Raw genomic sequence first — 16,733 nt, 5'->3', positions numbered from 1 at the left:
TACATGATCTAGAGCCACACAAACAAAAGCTTGTTTGGACTTACCGTGCTTTCCTTTTCAGAAAACAGAATTCTTTTTAATTAAAAACACTTTAAAAAAATCAGTATGTGTAATTGCTAACACCTGCTATGTGTTACTAACAGATGTTTCTTACTTACCTAAGGGAACTGTTATAATTACACTATGTGCTTATTGGAATGGCATTTAACCAAGATAGTTTAGGAACTCTAGGTGGTGACTTCGTGTTCTTTCATTCATATTTTCCTGTAGAAAACTTAAGAAAATACCTAACCAACCAGCCCTCCACACTAACCTCCCCAGCTCATGTTCACCAAGCACAGTTCACCACAATGAAGCTTTGGAGGTTCAGTGTTTCCCTGCTCCTTTGTCCATCTCTGAGCATGGAAGAGCAGTTTGCATGTGTTGCTCCAAGCGTGGCACTGGAGCCTGTCTTGGCAAGGTCCAGGATGGGATGGCTGTGTGAGGTCCTACAAGTTGTGCTAATAGTGGGGTTTGAGGAACGCAGCTGCTTGTCCTTGGGCAGCCCACTTATCTCCCTGGCTCTGTGTTCTTCTAAGTGAAATACCAGTAATGTGGCCTGTTCACAAGGATATTTTAGGCTGGGAAATACCTCTAAGATCATTGATTCCAACTGTTACCCAGCACTGCCACATCCACCACTGACCCATGTCCCTAAACGCCACATCCACACATCTTTTAAACACCTTCAGGGATGGTGACTCCACCACTTCATTGAACAACCTGTTCCAGTACTTGATAATTCTTTCAGTCAAGAAATTTTTGCTCATATCCAGTCTAAACCTCCCTTGGCACAACTTGAGGCCATTTCCCCTTGTCCTGTTGCTTGATACTTGTGAAAAGAGACTGACATCCACGGAGGAGGAAGGCCCAAATCAGAAGTGTTTGCCCAGGGCTTTGAGATCTTTAGATTAAAGTAGAGGTAAGTATGACTGGTTCTGAGTGTTGTCCTGTCACTAGGACCTTGCAGGAGGTAAGGTGGATTCCTGCATCTTCAGACTCAGCTGCAGAGCAAGACACTCCGTGTTCTCCCTCTGCATCTTCATTTATGAAACTTATCACACAATTACCTGCAGGCATGTGTTAAATATGACACTGGTCTCTGCAAAATAATGGGCCAATTGCAAACAATGAATAAAGAGAGGCAGCCCCATTTATAACTGCTGTTTCAACAGAGCTGTGTTGTAATCAAAGTGATCTGAGGGTGACTCATTAATTAATTGATGTTCTTTTTTATTATGTGCTATTGAGTTAATGAGTAATTTGTGCTAGATAACTCTCTGAACACACTGATTACGTGAGATATTTTCTGGGGCTTTCATATCAATGACACGCTGAATAGGTGGAAGATGGTATTTGCTTATGTATACTCATTATTAGCAGGTTCAGAATGAATATAAATCAGCAGAAGGGCATTTTAAAAGGTATTAGATACATGCAGCTCTTACTTTAAGGCTTTAAACAGATACTCTTCAGCTCTTAATGCCTTAAATAGTATTAAAATAATTTCCTTTATAATACTTCTCTCACCCACAATTGGCAGCTTCTGTAAAGGTGTCTACACAAAAGATTTTTACTGGGAGCATGTTTGTGCTAATGGCCTATTACCTTGCATATATTGTATTTTGGTTTCCTTTTGCAAAGTACTGAACAGTAAACAGGTTTGGTCTGCATCATTGGCCTGAAGTAGGAGAAATGTGTTAAGTGAATATGTAATTGGCTTTTTTTATCTAAAGTGGTATTTAAAAGAATAAAAACACTGTTCTTATATAGAGTACACACTTTGCTTTCTGTAGTTTGAGTTGTTAAAGCTTTTGCTTTATTGAAACCACAACATCTCCAATGCCATAGGAGTTTTTATTCATTAAACAACAAATGGCTAAATTGATAATTTAGTCTGACAAGAGCAGCACAGTGGAAGCTTTCAGAAAAATCAGCTAAATGTATAAAATTATACCCAGCAATCACTACAAACTTTCATTTTTGACAAGATTTGTTCTAGGTACCGATGACTGTAAACTACCTACTGCTGAGAAAATTATAAGAAGCTGCTGTATATTACGTTGAAAAAAGTCTTTAAAGTACTTTAAAGTCTATACAGGCGAAACCTTGCCATAGTCCCTGTTTGTTTCTTTTCCCCCACAGTTTCCCTTCTCACTGACCACTTTTCAATTTATTTTCCTCAAGTTATTTTATATGTAGGCAATTAGGAACATTTGAGGGGTTGTTGGTGATTTTCCTTTATTTACATTACATGAGCAAAAATTTGAGCATCTTGGGAGGATAAGACAACAGAAGAAGGTGTGCTTAAAAAAAACCCCTAAAATAAAAACACAATTATGAAATAGATGGAGTTTGAGCCCTGGTCACCGCTTCTGCCAAATCCAGGCTGTCTTGGTTCATCATCAGTAGTGGCAGATAACAGACACAGCAGGTTACAGTTGACAGAGGAGCTTTTCACAGTTGAAAATCTAGGTTTGATAATTTGTACTTTTCCACATGGATCAAAAACCAGCCACCCAAGAATAGTAGATTTTTTTTTTAATTATTGTTGTTATTATTAATATTGTCTGACTAAACTTAGAAATTTGTACAGATTAAGATAAAACACCCTAAAGACAGGAGACACAAATGGAAGCATTCCTGCCTGGCAAATGAGCATACACTGAATACTGGTCACTAGCAGAACGTTTTGCTGTTTGCAGACAGAGCATGTTGACACACACAGTGATGGAGAAGGAGAACCAAGGTAGATAACTAAAAGCAACCCAAAGGAATGGTCAAGGCCTCTGTCAAAAGATCAGTAAAGTGGCCTGGCAGATAATCTCTCTTCAGTGTTGTCTTATGTTCTTATACTTTATTGGAGTTGTAAATGTTTCCATTAAATGTTTCAACTCCCAGTTATTATTTTAACAGGCAGGCAAGATGGAAGTTTGAAATACAGGAGAATGTGTTTGACCTACATCAAATCTTAAGTTTATACTGTATCTTTTACATACAAATGTTAGATATGTATGTGAATAAGACGTATGAGTTTAAAGTGCTGAAAGCAGTGCCATACCATTGCAGCACCGCAAATGTGTATATCAACATTTCTTTTTCCTTACATCAGATAAGGTTGATAGAATGGGGAGACTATTTTTTTCTTCATAGCAGGACCACCTTCCCCTTCCTCACTCTGAGCCTACATCACAAAACACACACATGCACATATGAGCAACACGGCGTGTAATAATAAGCCACTATTTCCCCATTGCACCATCTTAATTTACTCCACAGAGAACTGAGCAGTGGCACTTTGTGGTAATGAGAGAGCACTTTAGCGTTTACAGCACTATTAGTGTGTAGTTTCCATCACCCCCTACAAAGCCTTCCACAGGTTTATTTGGTTCTGGTGCTCTCAGATCTGTGGTTACCTACTGCCAATGCTCCGCTTCTCCCATGATGTCCTGATGCTGTTTGTAACACCTGCATGCATGGCTCTTCATTTCCTAAGAGCCAAAAATGCTTTCCAAAAGCAGCGTATGCATTAGCCCCATTTGACAGACAGGGACAAATGAGGCACGGAGAAGTTGAATGACTTGCCTAAGCTTATAGGAAGTCAAAGACATAACCACAGTCCCTTCTTTCATGTTCTCCAGACCTATTTCTGAACCAGGGATTTCTATCCACTGTGTAGTCACTAGTGGAAATCAGAGGAGAGATCTTTCTGACTTCTAACAGAAAGACCCAAGAGAGTCTGGAGGAGAAAATTGAAATTGGACTCAAAATAAGATAATATGATTCTTCCCTTTCTGTCCATCCTGACCTTCATGGAAAGGACAGCTTGTTTATTGCACTGGAGTAGATCTGGAAGAGCCTAATAATACCTCTGACACCAACTGCTTCGTTATCCCAAAGACATTAAGGGACTGTGGAAGGGAGTGGAAAAGAGACTTGTGCTCAAGGTTAGGAAGGAAAATAGTCCACAAAAGAGGGTTAAATTTAATTTGAAAAGCTATGTGGAGCTATTTCATCTAATTAGCAAGAACAGTCTGAGGAGTCGCTGCATTTCTTACAGGTCCTGTATGAGTCAAAGTCAAGTTTTATGAGCCATGCTTATTTTTAAAAGGGTTCACAGTCAGAAACAAAACCACACTGTAACAATAGTCATTAGAACTAAATATCCATTTCTAAGTCAAGCCACTGTGCAGTGTACTCATACCATTTCTTTCACCATCCCCAGGAAAAACATGTTGGAATGCACAATAGGACAGGAAGAGCAGGGAAGGACAGCACTCAATTTGAGCACAGAAGAGGGTTCTTAATCTAAATTAAAACAAGAGCTCAGTTTCATAACAACATAGGGTATAATGGGTTTCTTGTATTTTTTTTCTTAATACTATTTTGTTGTTTGGGTGGTTTTGTTTTTTGGTGTTTTTTTTTCTTCTTTTAATACAGGTTGTTTTTCCAGTGAGCCAGATTAGAGTGACAAACAGACAAGAATTAATTATGTATTTAACAACTTTTTACACATTCATCCTGCTTTCCTTTGCTAAACACCTGTAAGCTCTTTAAGGACATGAGCACTTAGGGACATCCTGCTGATGCAATAGCTTCATGGCTTTAAAAACAGAGGTCCACCTCTCCTAGAAAATGGACTGATTGCCAACAGGAGCTGTCAGCAGTGATTTCACCTCTGCCTAAGGGATTTTAATTGCCAGTATTGATGGGACAAACCTGTAGGATGTTGGCATGGACAGCAAAGTACCTATGCTGTCGAAGAGTGGTAACTCTCCCCTTCTGTATTGGTATTTCAAAGTTTTGTCCCATCCACATCAGCATTTAAATTACCTTCAACTTTCACTGAGGTGGGTAATTAGTAATTAGTCACTGTCCTAGTGTCAGCTCAAGGTCATTTCTTTAATGTAAATAGACCCTCAGAGGGGGCTGTTTACAGAGCCTTCTACTTTCACTTTTTTTCAGGGTTTGTTGAGCACACAGCCCCAGAAAACTTTAGGGTTAAGCCCTGATTAAAAAAAAAAAAAAAGAAAAAAAAAAGAAAAAGAAAAGAAAAAGGAAATAGAGAGAGGGAGAGAGAGACCCATCAAATTTTAAGAATTTTTTAAAATGTTTATAAACAGGAGTCTCTCCCTTTCCTTTGCCCTGCCCCCAAACTAAATGATTTCAGAAAATAACATATATATATATATTTATATATATATAAAAAATAAGATACCCAGAGGCACTGGTTTGCATTAGGGCTTAATTTCCAGCTAAATTAAAAATCAAATCCAGGCATTTGGAATGCCTATGGGGTGCAAAAGCAGCACCCAAAATCATTAACTTTTGCACCTTTTATAATATATCCCAAACCAGACAGATTTGCTTTTCAAAAATTTGTAGTAAAATAAAAGTGCTCTTTGAGGAAAATCTATGCAATTAAACAGCAGATGCTTAACCCCTGAAAAATAGAGGCTTATAACAGGAGTGCTGATAGACCCTTAACCATAGCATCATTAGCAGCAGGTGCTGCTAGTTATTAGTTTTCTAAATAGTTTTAATGTAAACAGTATTCTTAAGCTCTAAGTGTAGCATAATGGTTGGGATTTGCTCTTTAATGCTTTTTACTAGAAAGATACAGCTCATTTAAAATAGCTGGTAGATACAGAAAGCATAAATATACAGTAAGTTTAGACACTGATTGTACTAAATGCAACAATACAAAGAAGCAAACAGGAACACAAATAGTAACACAATAAAACTGTATTACATTTGTGCTTCAAATATTACAATACATTATGTACAATAGTCCAAAATAAACATCTCATGCCAAGTGACACAAAAAGAAACAAAAAAGCCCAAACAAACAAAAAAACCCCAAGAGCAAGCAAAAAGAATCCAGCTGTATGTACAGTACCTTTTTAATTAACATTCAACTCTGAACTGGAGCAATTTTCACTACATACAGATGCAGTCCACCTTTTATGTCACGCAACCATTCAGTCTCCCTATATCTATGCTATTCAGTAGGTTCCTGTGTCATTTCTTATATACACGTTGAGCAAAAATGATAAAAGAACATAGTGCTTTTTATTCTTAATGATGTGGCATCTGATCAGCGAACCTGGGGTGCATAACCTTCTTTCATTAAACCCTCCTCATAGTCTGTCTGGCAGAGAATCATGTTGTTCTTCAGGAAAAATTTGTCTCCAACACAAAATCTGAAATTACAATAATAAAGAGAAAAAAGAGGTAGTCTGAGGATGAATGGTGCGATTTGATCTTACACATAAGGACTGTACAGCAAGTGTTCATGATCTCGTTGCACTGACCGGCTCACACCGCTGCTGTCTGTGCGGCACACACAGACGTGTGCACGTGTGTGAAAGCCCAGCAGAGGAATTGCTCTGGTACCAGAATTAATCCCGTGCTTTCAGCAAAATCTAGTGCATTCAAGCGCTTTTGCTTCCCCAGCCAAAGACTTCATTCAAAGCCCACCGAAGACTGTGGGAGTCTTGGATCGGGTCACTGGCACACAGATAAAACACAATAAATATCCCAGGCTACTGAGTTGAGTGAAAAGTAAATGTCCCGCTTTCATACAAATCAGAAGAAAAGCAAAGAAAACAAAGTGATCATATGCAGTAGAGAGCTTGTCTGAGATACGTTATATTTGCCTTGTGCAGGCGTGCCAGTAAGAGCTTCTTGTTACATTCCAGTTGGATATTTCGCTAGATTTGATTGAAAGTGGTGGTTCTGAGAACCATTTCTAGCACACAATTTTACATATATTGTGGTGCAAACCAGAAGCACACAGCCATGCAGATAAACCTTTTTTTTTTTTCCTGTAGGAGTTGATTATAAATTTAGGTACACAGCTAACTACTCTCTCTCTTGTGGTATCAGTGTACCTACCTTGTTATACTATTACATGCATCAGAATGATCTGATTGCTACAAAACGCTTCTGAGAGATTTGATTTGATTTTCTCTGATGACTAGGAAAGTCACATAATGTTAATGCTCCTGGCTGGCTGGCTTCAAACTTCAAGTAAAGTAGGATTTCCCAGCTAAGCAGTATGCTTGAATTTAAGGAGGCTCTTTCCTGACACCCCCTCAACCTTTCCCCTTGACAAAGCTAGTCTTCTTGAAGATACTTAGGAAACAAGTGAATAGGGCCAACACAGAGAAAACGTTTCCCTAGTGACTGCCTTGGCAGGGTTACGTGCCTTTGTTTATAGTGAACTCTCCAGTTATAAAATATATGGGGAGGCACTGCTCGCATTATTCCAATTAAAATGAAAGAAAGTAACCTAAATGAACCCCTTAACACTGATGTGAATAAATGAAACCAGTGTCTACCAGCTAATTATGGATCTCACTACATAAAGTATTGTTTAATGTGTAATGGATTATAATGTCCTTTTTTGTATAATTTCCAAATGGTGACATCTTGGACACAATTAGGGTCAGATATAAATGCTCGTGTTGTTTACGGTAGATTTAACAGCAGAGTGCTATGGGAATAGCTGTATATGTATTTAATTGTAACAATTTAACCTTCAAATAGTGGTGCCTACTGTAGTTGACCCAGTAAAACTCCGTAGATGACACAGGTTGACCCACCTGACCTCTGATAGCCTTCTGTCTTTATCAGATAGTCAGTTTCTAATGATGTTCAAGCAGAAATCTTGGTGAATTGTCACAGATTAAATTGTGTATGGAAAGCAGTCCTTTAATGTTTTGTGAAGTTGGAGGTTTAAATGAGTAGCAGTTGGACTGATTTACATTTGTGAAGATTGGAATGCTAGACAAACAGTGAACCCATTTATTTTCCAACTGGGTAGCTTTGGAAATTTATCCTTATGCTAGCTAAATAGATAGAGGGAAAATAGTGTAATAAAAAAGTGGATTGAAAAGAATTAGCTCTGCTCTTAAAGGAAAATTGGTTTGTTTATTTGTGGAGGTTTTTTTTTTTTCTGTAGGATTACTGCCTGCTACTGATGATGATTGAAAATAGAGATTAGGGAATGATCCTGAAATCTTTAAGTTACTTATGGTCAAGACTCTTTTACAGAATTTAGAGGTTCCTGTTATTCTTCCCACCGCAATCCTGGTATACTAGATTACTAACAACACAAATGACTTTGAGTAGCTATGTTGAAATATAGAACTCATGCAGAAAAGTTGTTCTTTGGCATTTTTTCTAGTTCCCATCTTTTGTAATTTTGTCCATTGACAGCAATACCAATAAAAATTCTTTTTGGCATCTTACAAGATTAACTAAAAGAGTCTTAACTATTGTCAATACGTAAATTATTTTTCCTAAAAAGGTAACATTTAACAACAACAACAACAACAACAACAACAAACTAAACCCAGCTCTTCTCAGTTTCTCTTAAATAAACATATGGATTAATATGGACTAAAAGCAGGGAAAGTTATTGTATTGTGACAAATCAGTCACTCCATTACAGTTTGCCCACGGATTAATGATGGGGACTGAGCAGGAACTGTCAGGCTGGCAGTGCCCACCACATCAGAGAGTTACTGCACAGCAGGTGTCTCTCCTGCTGGGTCAGTCACCAGTGAGGGACAAAACCAACTTTGCATCCAGCAGAAAACACTAACTCTGAACTGTGGATGTTATTCAGCTATATATTCCTTTGTGTTCCAGAGTAATAAAAAGCTTAGCAGACTAATGTGTTTAAAATATTTAGTAAATTAAAAAGACACTGCTTAAAGTGTAATTCACTTGCACTGCACTACTTACACGTGTGACTTGCAATATTGCTTGCATCAAAATCCTGGTTGAAGGATTTTGTTTCTCAGCCCCCAGAGAAGTGATACAGTTGGAATTAAACTCCACCAGCTACATAAGGGTGTCAGGACGCCTTTCCCAATAAAAACTGTCAATGCCTTTTGCTTGTGCAATGTTAATATGTTGAGCCAGAAATGCTCTACCTATGTCTACATGGCATTTGACAGCTTTATGCATGAATGGCTTTAAACATACACAGTTCCACAAATCATTTACCTTCCAAGTGTACAGCTGTCTTGAGAAGAGGCTGCCAGTGGCCTGTCTAGACACGCTTGGCTGTTTGATAACCTGTGGGGTGGGGGTCTGTCTGCATGGTAAGACATCCTCTGGGTTCACCTGGATGATCCTTCATGCCTTGGGGGAAACCTGTTACTTGCAATTATTGTGGTCCAAATTCTGCAACTGTTTTCATATGGTGCAAGTTCAGCGACTGAAACATATTTGGCAAAGACTGACAGTGAGGCTTGTGCTGGCCTCTGAGTATTAAATGTGTGAATTGTGCACTCATTAGGTGACAAAGAGGTAAGTGCCAGGTGAAAAACCTGTAATCGTGGCATACTAGCTCCCAGGTACAATGAGACAAGGCAAGCAGACAGATGAAGTATGACAAATTTGGTCCATTCACACTTTCAACCTTATTTGACTCTCAAAAACAGATTTAGCCTCCTCTGAAGCAAAGGAGCTAAACCTGTAACTGCTGCAGATTGGTTTTACACACTCTAAGACTTAACCCCAGCTTAGCTTTAAATGGAAGGGTAAATTCGAGCCAAGCCTTCCACTAAGGTTTTTTTGGTTTTGTTTTGTTTTTTGTTTGTTTGTTTGTTTTTTAATGGAATTGGCATAGGATGTAAATCAGAGCACAGTTTGGACATATATATCAAATGGAGTCAAGGAGCATATTAAGATGCCACTGTGTTAGGAGTGTATAATTAGGCAAGACTATTACTCTTCTAGCAGGCAGATGGTAGTCTTCAGCCTTCCCTAAAACCCTCACCCAATTTCTTTAATAGGCATGTAAGACGAACAGGAAAGAATATACAATAGGCTACATTAACATGCCAGATTGGACTGACCACCATAAATTGATAATAGTACTTTTGACACGACTGTGACATTAGTAGAATGACCATTATAATTAACCTACATCCTAGAACTCCTGTTGTATTTTACAATGGCAAAAGGAAGGCTATTTATACTACAAAATGACCTCTGTTATCACCTTGTTTGGAAGGGGAAGGTGTGCCTAGACTAATCGCAAGAAGTACAAAACTTCCATTGTTCAGAACAGATATTTAAGGAGATCTCACAGCCGTCTGTCATCTTTTCTGATGTACAAGATGCATGTCACGGTACTGAAGGCTTCTTAAGGAAGTGAGAGAAATATTGCTGTGAACAAAGATGTGTGTTTGCCTCCTCTGGTTAAGTCAGATCTTTGTTGTAGAAACAAACAAAATCTGGAAGCATTTAATTGATTTCGTCAAAGATAAAGGAATCTCAGACTTACCACACCCTTCCCTTCTGCTTTTTTTCAATCAGTGATGTAACTTATCCTCTGTCTTTCCCATTTCCTCCTTTTTTTTAAAGCTTCTTTGCATTTCCATTGTAACTCACACTAACATTACTCTATCTGCATCACTAAGAGAACTAAGCCACCCTTTAACATCACAGTTCATCAGTCCACACCCATGGTTTACTAATTCTGAGGTTCTGTCAAAATGTCCATTTCCAAGTCTGGATAATGTGATCTGTGCCTGGGTTTGTACATTTTCACCAGCACGATGCAGTGTACATACACACAGAATCCCAGCTCAACTTCTAATGACAAACCTCAACGTGGTGTGTTTTTCATTTACTATGCTTTAAATAGCAGGTATGGACAATGTATTAATTTTTATTCCAAATTTAGAGACACTCAGTGAAAATAAGCAGTATTCAGGCCTTCAGAATTTATAAAACGATCACTCATGAAAAAAACCTAGTATTGGTGTTTGAAATAAGGATGGCCCTGGAATTGCATTCCTGCCCCCGCACTTGACAGAGAACAAAGGCAGCATTGTGTGGGCATTTTACAGTTAATACTGGAGGTGTTAACAGCTACATCAGGGCAGCAATTTGAATGGGTGTGTAACCATTTTCAGTCCAGGTCCCATTAAAAATAAAGGCTATTTCAGATAGAAGGGTAGAACAATTGATTTAAACACCTCTCTAGTGATAGCAGATGGGGGTTTTAAACCATACCCTGAGCTGACTTCAAACAGCAGAGAGAAAATATCTCAGAAATATGGAACAAGCTGCTAAAGATGCCGACAGAGAGTGAAAGGAAGGACACATAAACTCCGGAAAGTGGGAAAGCCGAAGGCAGACTGACATCACTGCTGTAGTCAAAAGTGTCAAGCAAAGATACAGCTGAGCCCACTTTCAAGATTTTCCACTACATTTTGCTAGTCACACACATGCAACCTGACAAAGTGTGAATGGCAGTGTCTGTTTACAAGTTTATTTTTCCAGTGGTTTCCTTTTTTTTCCCCTTTAAATTTTCTGCAGAAATTAAGTATATTGAAGGTACTGTCAACATGAAGTGAATGGCTTCTGAGGAGAAGTTTAATATGTTTACAGAGAAGAAAGGGGAACACTCACACCATTAAGATGACTGTCACTAAGCTCTGCGGGCATTTAGGTGATGGAAAAACTTCAAATTAGGAGTAAGCTGGACAGAGACATGAGAGATAAGAGGATGCTAAAACCTTTAGGCTATGAGCAGAGCTTAATATTCACAAAATTGCTACAGCTGTAAGCATCGGTATCAAGAAAAAAATGAGGCAAATATCTCAAAAACTGGCTTGATGCAGCAATTAGATCTCAAGGCTGAATAGCTTTATGAAAGGGAAAATAGGAGACAGTGCCTATTTGACACCAGAGGACTAGGCTTGGTGGCTCAGGTGATCTCTTTCAGGCTGTCTCTGTCTACTGTCTGTCTTCTTGGAATACAGTATGTGAGACAATGCCTCTTTCTCCTCTCTCTGCAAATGTCAGATTCAGAGGCCAATAAAAGGGGACAGGCATGTTATGACTTAGTTCAGAGCTAAAGTTCATGGCCCAAACAAAAGTCCTCCAAAACCAAAGGGGTCTAACTACCATCCATGCTGAGACTTGCACTAGATGGTGAATTGTAAGTACTTGAAACTAAAAAAGCAAACAGTGAAGTTGTACATAAAAGCAGAAAAATCATCAGGTCAAAAGCACTACGCAAAAACAGGCAGGCATCTCTCTCACTGGGCCAGGATCAACTATTTAAAGGTTAGGAATGTGAGGGTCATGCAATAGCAAGCCTGAAGAATGGGCTGCCCCAAACGTCAGTGTTAATATAATTATTAGCTAGCTTGGATGGCAGAAAGGACTGGAAGGAGCACCCAGGCACAGAACAACAGAAGAAATTCAGTGTTGGCAAAGACAAAGTAATGCAAACTGAAGAAATGATTTTGTATGCTACAGAACATTGCATATGTTCTGTCGTGGAAAAACCAAAATGCTACTTGATAACTGAAAGTGAAATGTGGAACCAAACAAAGGGCATTATATAGTCTGAAGAACTACTGTAGAGAATGACCCGAAGGACTTAAAATTTAATGGGGGAAGAGAATGTGAAATTGGGGAATAAGGCTATACATAGAGGTCTTGCAATAGCTGGTGAGCCTTGCTACATCCACTGGTAATTTTGGGATATTTCTGATGTGTTTATAAATAAAAATGTTCTCTTCAATAAATAAATTCTGTATTAGTGGAATTAGTGGCTGAAGTGAAAGGAAAGAGCAAACCTAAAGACTGTCAATAATATTATTTAGCATATGAAGGCACAAAAGTTTAACTTTCAATAAAGAAAGTTGAACTGTTATCTTATAAACTCATCCTTACTCAGAATCTGCTGTTTGATTTTGATTAGCGTAACTAGAGGAAGAAAAAAGGATCCTAAGAAGGACAACAGAGATTATTAATGACATGGTGACTGACAAGGTTATTCAGTTTAAAAGAAAAGAGAAAAAGTATTCATAGTAAATTTAAAAAACTCCAAAATGGGTGATGCGTCAGGTGTCTACCATTTCAGGGTTTTAGTGTTACACAAGTAATGAAAAACAAAAGATTTGAAGATATTTATTAATGGGAGAATGTAGTCAGTGGGATGCTTTGCCATAGGAACCTCCGAAGAGCTATGCTGAGCATCCATGAAATAGGATTTATTGTAAGAAAACAACAAAATTGATTCTTCAGAGTGCCACTCGCTCCAAATTGTGAGGAAGAAAGGTATCCTATAGGCAGTCTGCTTCAATAGGTTCCATGATAGTTATTGCAATATAATCGGGATGAGAGTCACTTTAGAGAATTTCTGAAATTCTTTGAAACTTCTGGAACCACACCCTGTTTTCACCAGATGAACTACACTGTATTTCAGGTAAATTGATTCTTTTGTTCTCAGTCTAAGACACCTTAAGACTCTTTCAGTAACTCTTTGCCTAAACTACATAAAAATTAAAAAATCAAATAAAAGACTGGATTGAAGGCTCAGGAATAATGAGGGTAAGAACTATTAAATATCCTAATAAAGCTCCATTTCAGGAATACCTAACAGCACTTTTCTAGGGGGTCAGTGGCCCCAAAGCACCATACGATGTGTATTAGCTGCAGTGAAATTGTACATTCCTTCACAGCTGCAATGGTAAAAGACGAAAAAGAGGAATATTAAAATAATTACAACAGCTGTGCTTTTTTTTTTTTTTTTTTTTTTGGGAGTGGGAGAAAAAGAAATTTCGCTTCCTCAGATCCACGAGTGCTAACTATGATGAAAATCTTTTGCACTCCGGCTAACAAACATTGTCTGCTTTGCTTGACTGATGAAGATTAGCTGACTTCTTACATTAAAGAAGTTTGTCTTGTATGGGCTGAAGTGACAAGACAATAACTAAGTGCTAATTGTGCATAACCAACACTAAAGATATGCAGCCCCATTATGGCATGTAATAAATGAAGCGAACAACAGAAATATATTAGGGGCTTTAATAATGATACTAGAACCGTGGTTTGGAAAAAAACAGGGATGTGAAGGGTTTAAGAAAGGAAACCTAGGAGAGTGCGTGTGTCTTTCTTAAATGGGTGCTATGGGAGCCTCTGTCTGCCTTGCTCAGAATACAGTTTTGTAGTTCTGTAGCAAGACAAAATTGATATAGGACTTTAAATAGCATTAGAACCTATAATTACTTTGCATTATTATATAGTTTAAGCGGCAGTTATTACTTGCCTGGTATTTTAATTTCCCATGCAACATGATGAAAAAGGTCAATTTGGCTTTTTTTAAAGAGCATAATTGTAGTGTGCTACACTTATTAGCAGCTGTACATTTTATGGTTCTTTAGGGATGTTTGATTCTTAAATGACTAGAGTGTTAAAAAATAATAAACTGTAGGACAAGGTGAGTTAAGAAAGCTTGTTTAGAGCTGTGTCTAACTTTGTCATGTTAGACGGTTATCTTCCTAATTTTTTATTACCTCCCTAGAAATGTACATCTTGCGTTTCACCCCACCTGAAACTGAAAAAAATATGAGTGCCATAAAATGCTAAATAGGATCATGTAATAACTGAAAAATAACTGAAAATAATAGGGACATTAAGGAGAGAACATAATTGGTGCTTTCAGTTCCTAGACCTCATAGAAGTCACTGACAAAGCTGCTAGTGGCTCTCGTGGAGTCAGAAATGGAGCTCTCGGTGAAATCTCTGACAGGATTTGGCCACCATTCTGAGAGTAGCTGGTATAAATTTGGCTGCATTAACCTCTGAAAAAATCAGTTGTTACAATTTTACCATTTTTTACATTTGTTCTCCAACTGTGCCATATGGGCGATGCTTCAGAATGAAGTATCAGGTTTGGATCTTTGAGATTTTTATAACCTGCAGTTAGGATATGGAAATAAAAACCGGTCTATAAGAGGTCCAATGCTGCTACAGAGGAAGTGGTGGAAACAACATCTTTTAAATTTAAATGATTACAGTTCTGGCAACAGGAAGAAACAATGTGTACTTTAAAAGAAATACATGTGATAAAAATGAAGAATTAAGTGAAACTAATGCAATAATGACAAATGGTAGCGCTATGCTCTTCTGCAGAAAAGGATCTCAAAGACCTTTATAAATATTAATTAATTAAACTTGACAGACAGCCTTTTGAAGGAGAGGAAGTAACATTATTCTTTTTTACTGATGCGAGATTTGAGGCACAAAAAGTTTTCTGGCCAAGGTCATGAAAAATGTCCTGTATCAGTCCTAGGAAAAGTATCCAGGTCTTAGTCTTTGGTTTCCACTGCTGGTGGATGTTTCCTCTTCTCTGGAATGTATGACCACACCAGTGCTGAATTAGCACTTAGCTTACGGAACAGACCCAAGAAATTCTCTTACCTCTGATTACAAAGCTGACATGCAAAACAGTCCAGGTGATAAACATTGTCCTTTGCTCTCATCACCATCTCAAAAGCAGGTATGAGCTTACTGCAGGCAGCACAGTTTCCTGTAACGCCAAATAACCTGGAGATACAGAAAGAAATATATTCCTGAAGATGCTTAACTGAAAAGGAAACCCACTCCACGTTTTATCTTTTTTTAAATGTTAATTTTTTTTCCCCCCTCAACCTGGTCTTCAACTGACTTCCTAGCACAGCTCATTTTGGAAAGGCTGGTCTTTGATGGTTCTAATCTGCCCAGTTTACAACATGAAGGCACAGTCTTGCCGAAGAGAGCTTTATGAAGTAGTAGTGACAGACTAATATTGCACTTATTGTGATGGTTTTTTTTTCCTGCAAATTATTCTGACCTTTCTTGATAAAAGAAACATCTTGTTAAACTAAACAAAGAAATAGTAAACACATTAGGGATGTTACATAACTGTGCAGACAGAGGTCAAGCTGTTTGCGTAACTGGGAAGAGTCTCCCACTTGGATCCTGCCATGCAGGACGGAGCCACATAACCTTGGCTTTTGGTGCTACTTATTATTAAAACACACTTTAGCTAGAAAAGAAATAACACTTGAAAAAGCCAACATTCTTCGCGTTTTTGACATCTAGTGCTAAAAGCTTTACCACTATTATTAAAAGAACATTTTATGAACAAGTCATTTAAATCGTCAGAAAGCATTAGTGGTTCATGCACCTTACAACCCTATACCATAGTTATTGCTATGATTATGTTATTCAGGTAGCACATTAAAGTAAATGAGGCTGTAAACTATATATAGTCACATCAGGAGTAGAAGTATAAAATACTGTAAGAACAATATGAAATGCTTTTTGCCAGATATCTATATAAATTATTTTTTAAAATTCCCTTTGTTAAAGATTTTTCAATACTTTTCAAGTGAGTGTATTTAAAAAAAAACCCACCAAAACCAGACAAACCAAAACCCTAAAACAAAACAACAAAAACGCCACCAAAAACCCAAGCCAACATACATATGCATCCTTTTGTGATATAGAAGGATCTTAATGAACAAGAAAAAATATGTTAGCTCTACATGGCAGCTATCTTTGAAACTAAGTTTATTTAAACTACTTAATAGTTGTGATGGATTATTAAAAGTAATACTCTGCTTGTGCATAGCAGTTAATGCAGTTTTTAACTATGAAGCACACTAGATGAAAACGCCACATCTGCCAGTTTTCTTTTTTTCCTCAACATCAGGCTGACAGCAGAAAAATATAATGGCTCTCAAGGGAAACACCAAATTAAAAGCAGTTCTAAACTAATGAATTCAAAGGTGCTCTGTAGAAAATTCAGTTTGGTAACATAAAAACGAACGCAGGTTTTTTAATCACATCCCTCCATTTTATGGAATTTCATGGGTTACCAACAAG

The 16,733-nt window shown here is 37.8% G+C and overlaps 1 protein-coding gene across 4 annotated transcripts in view; it reads right to left on the bottom strand.

Annotated features, from left to right (window-relative positions):
• Positions 1-1,835: 1,835 nt before the first annotated feature.
• The window catches only part of LMO3 (LIM domain only 3), a 60,548-nt gene continuing 45,650 nt past the window's right edge, over positions 1,836-16,733 (bottom strand). For all 4 annotated transcript variants that reach the window (XM_050323397.1, XM_050323394.1, XM_050323395.1 and 1 more), the window contains 2 exons: positions 15,285-15,410; positions 1,836-6,242 (listed from right to left, as the gene is read on the bottom strand). In XM_050323397.1, coding sequence (XP_050179354.1) covers positions 6,137-6,242; positions 15,285-15,410 — 232 coding nt within the window. In that variant the 3' untranslated portion in view covers positions 1,836-6,136. The remainder of the gene's footprint in view (positions 6,243-15,284; positions 15,411-16,733) is intronic.

This window comes from Myiozetetes cayanensis, unplaced genomic scaffold (assembly GCF_022539395.1).
Source record: "Myiozetetes cayanensis isolate MyiCay16 unplaced genomic scaffold, myiCay2020 scf3, whole genome shotgun sequence".
In the NCBI taxonomy this organism is placed as follows: domain Eukaryota; kingdom Metazoa; phylum Chordata; class Aves; order Passeriformes; family Tyrannidae; genus Myiozetetes; species Myiozetetes cayanensis.
Note: the sequence above shows the minus strand (reverse complement) of the source record. Positions and strands in the feature narration are given on the sequence as shown.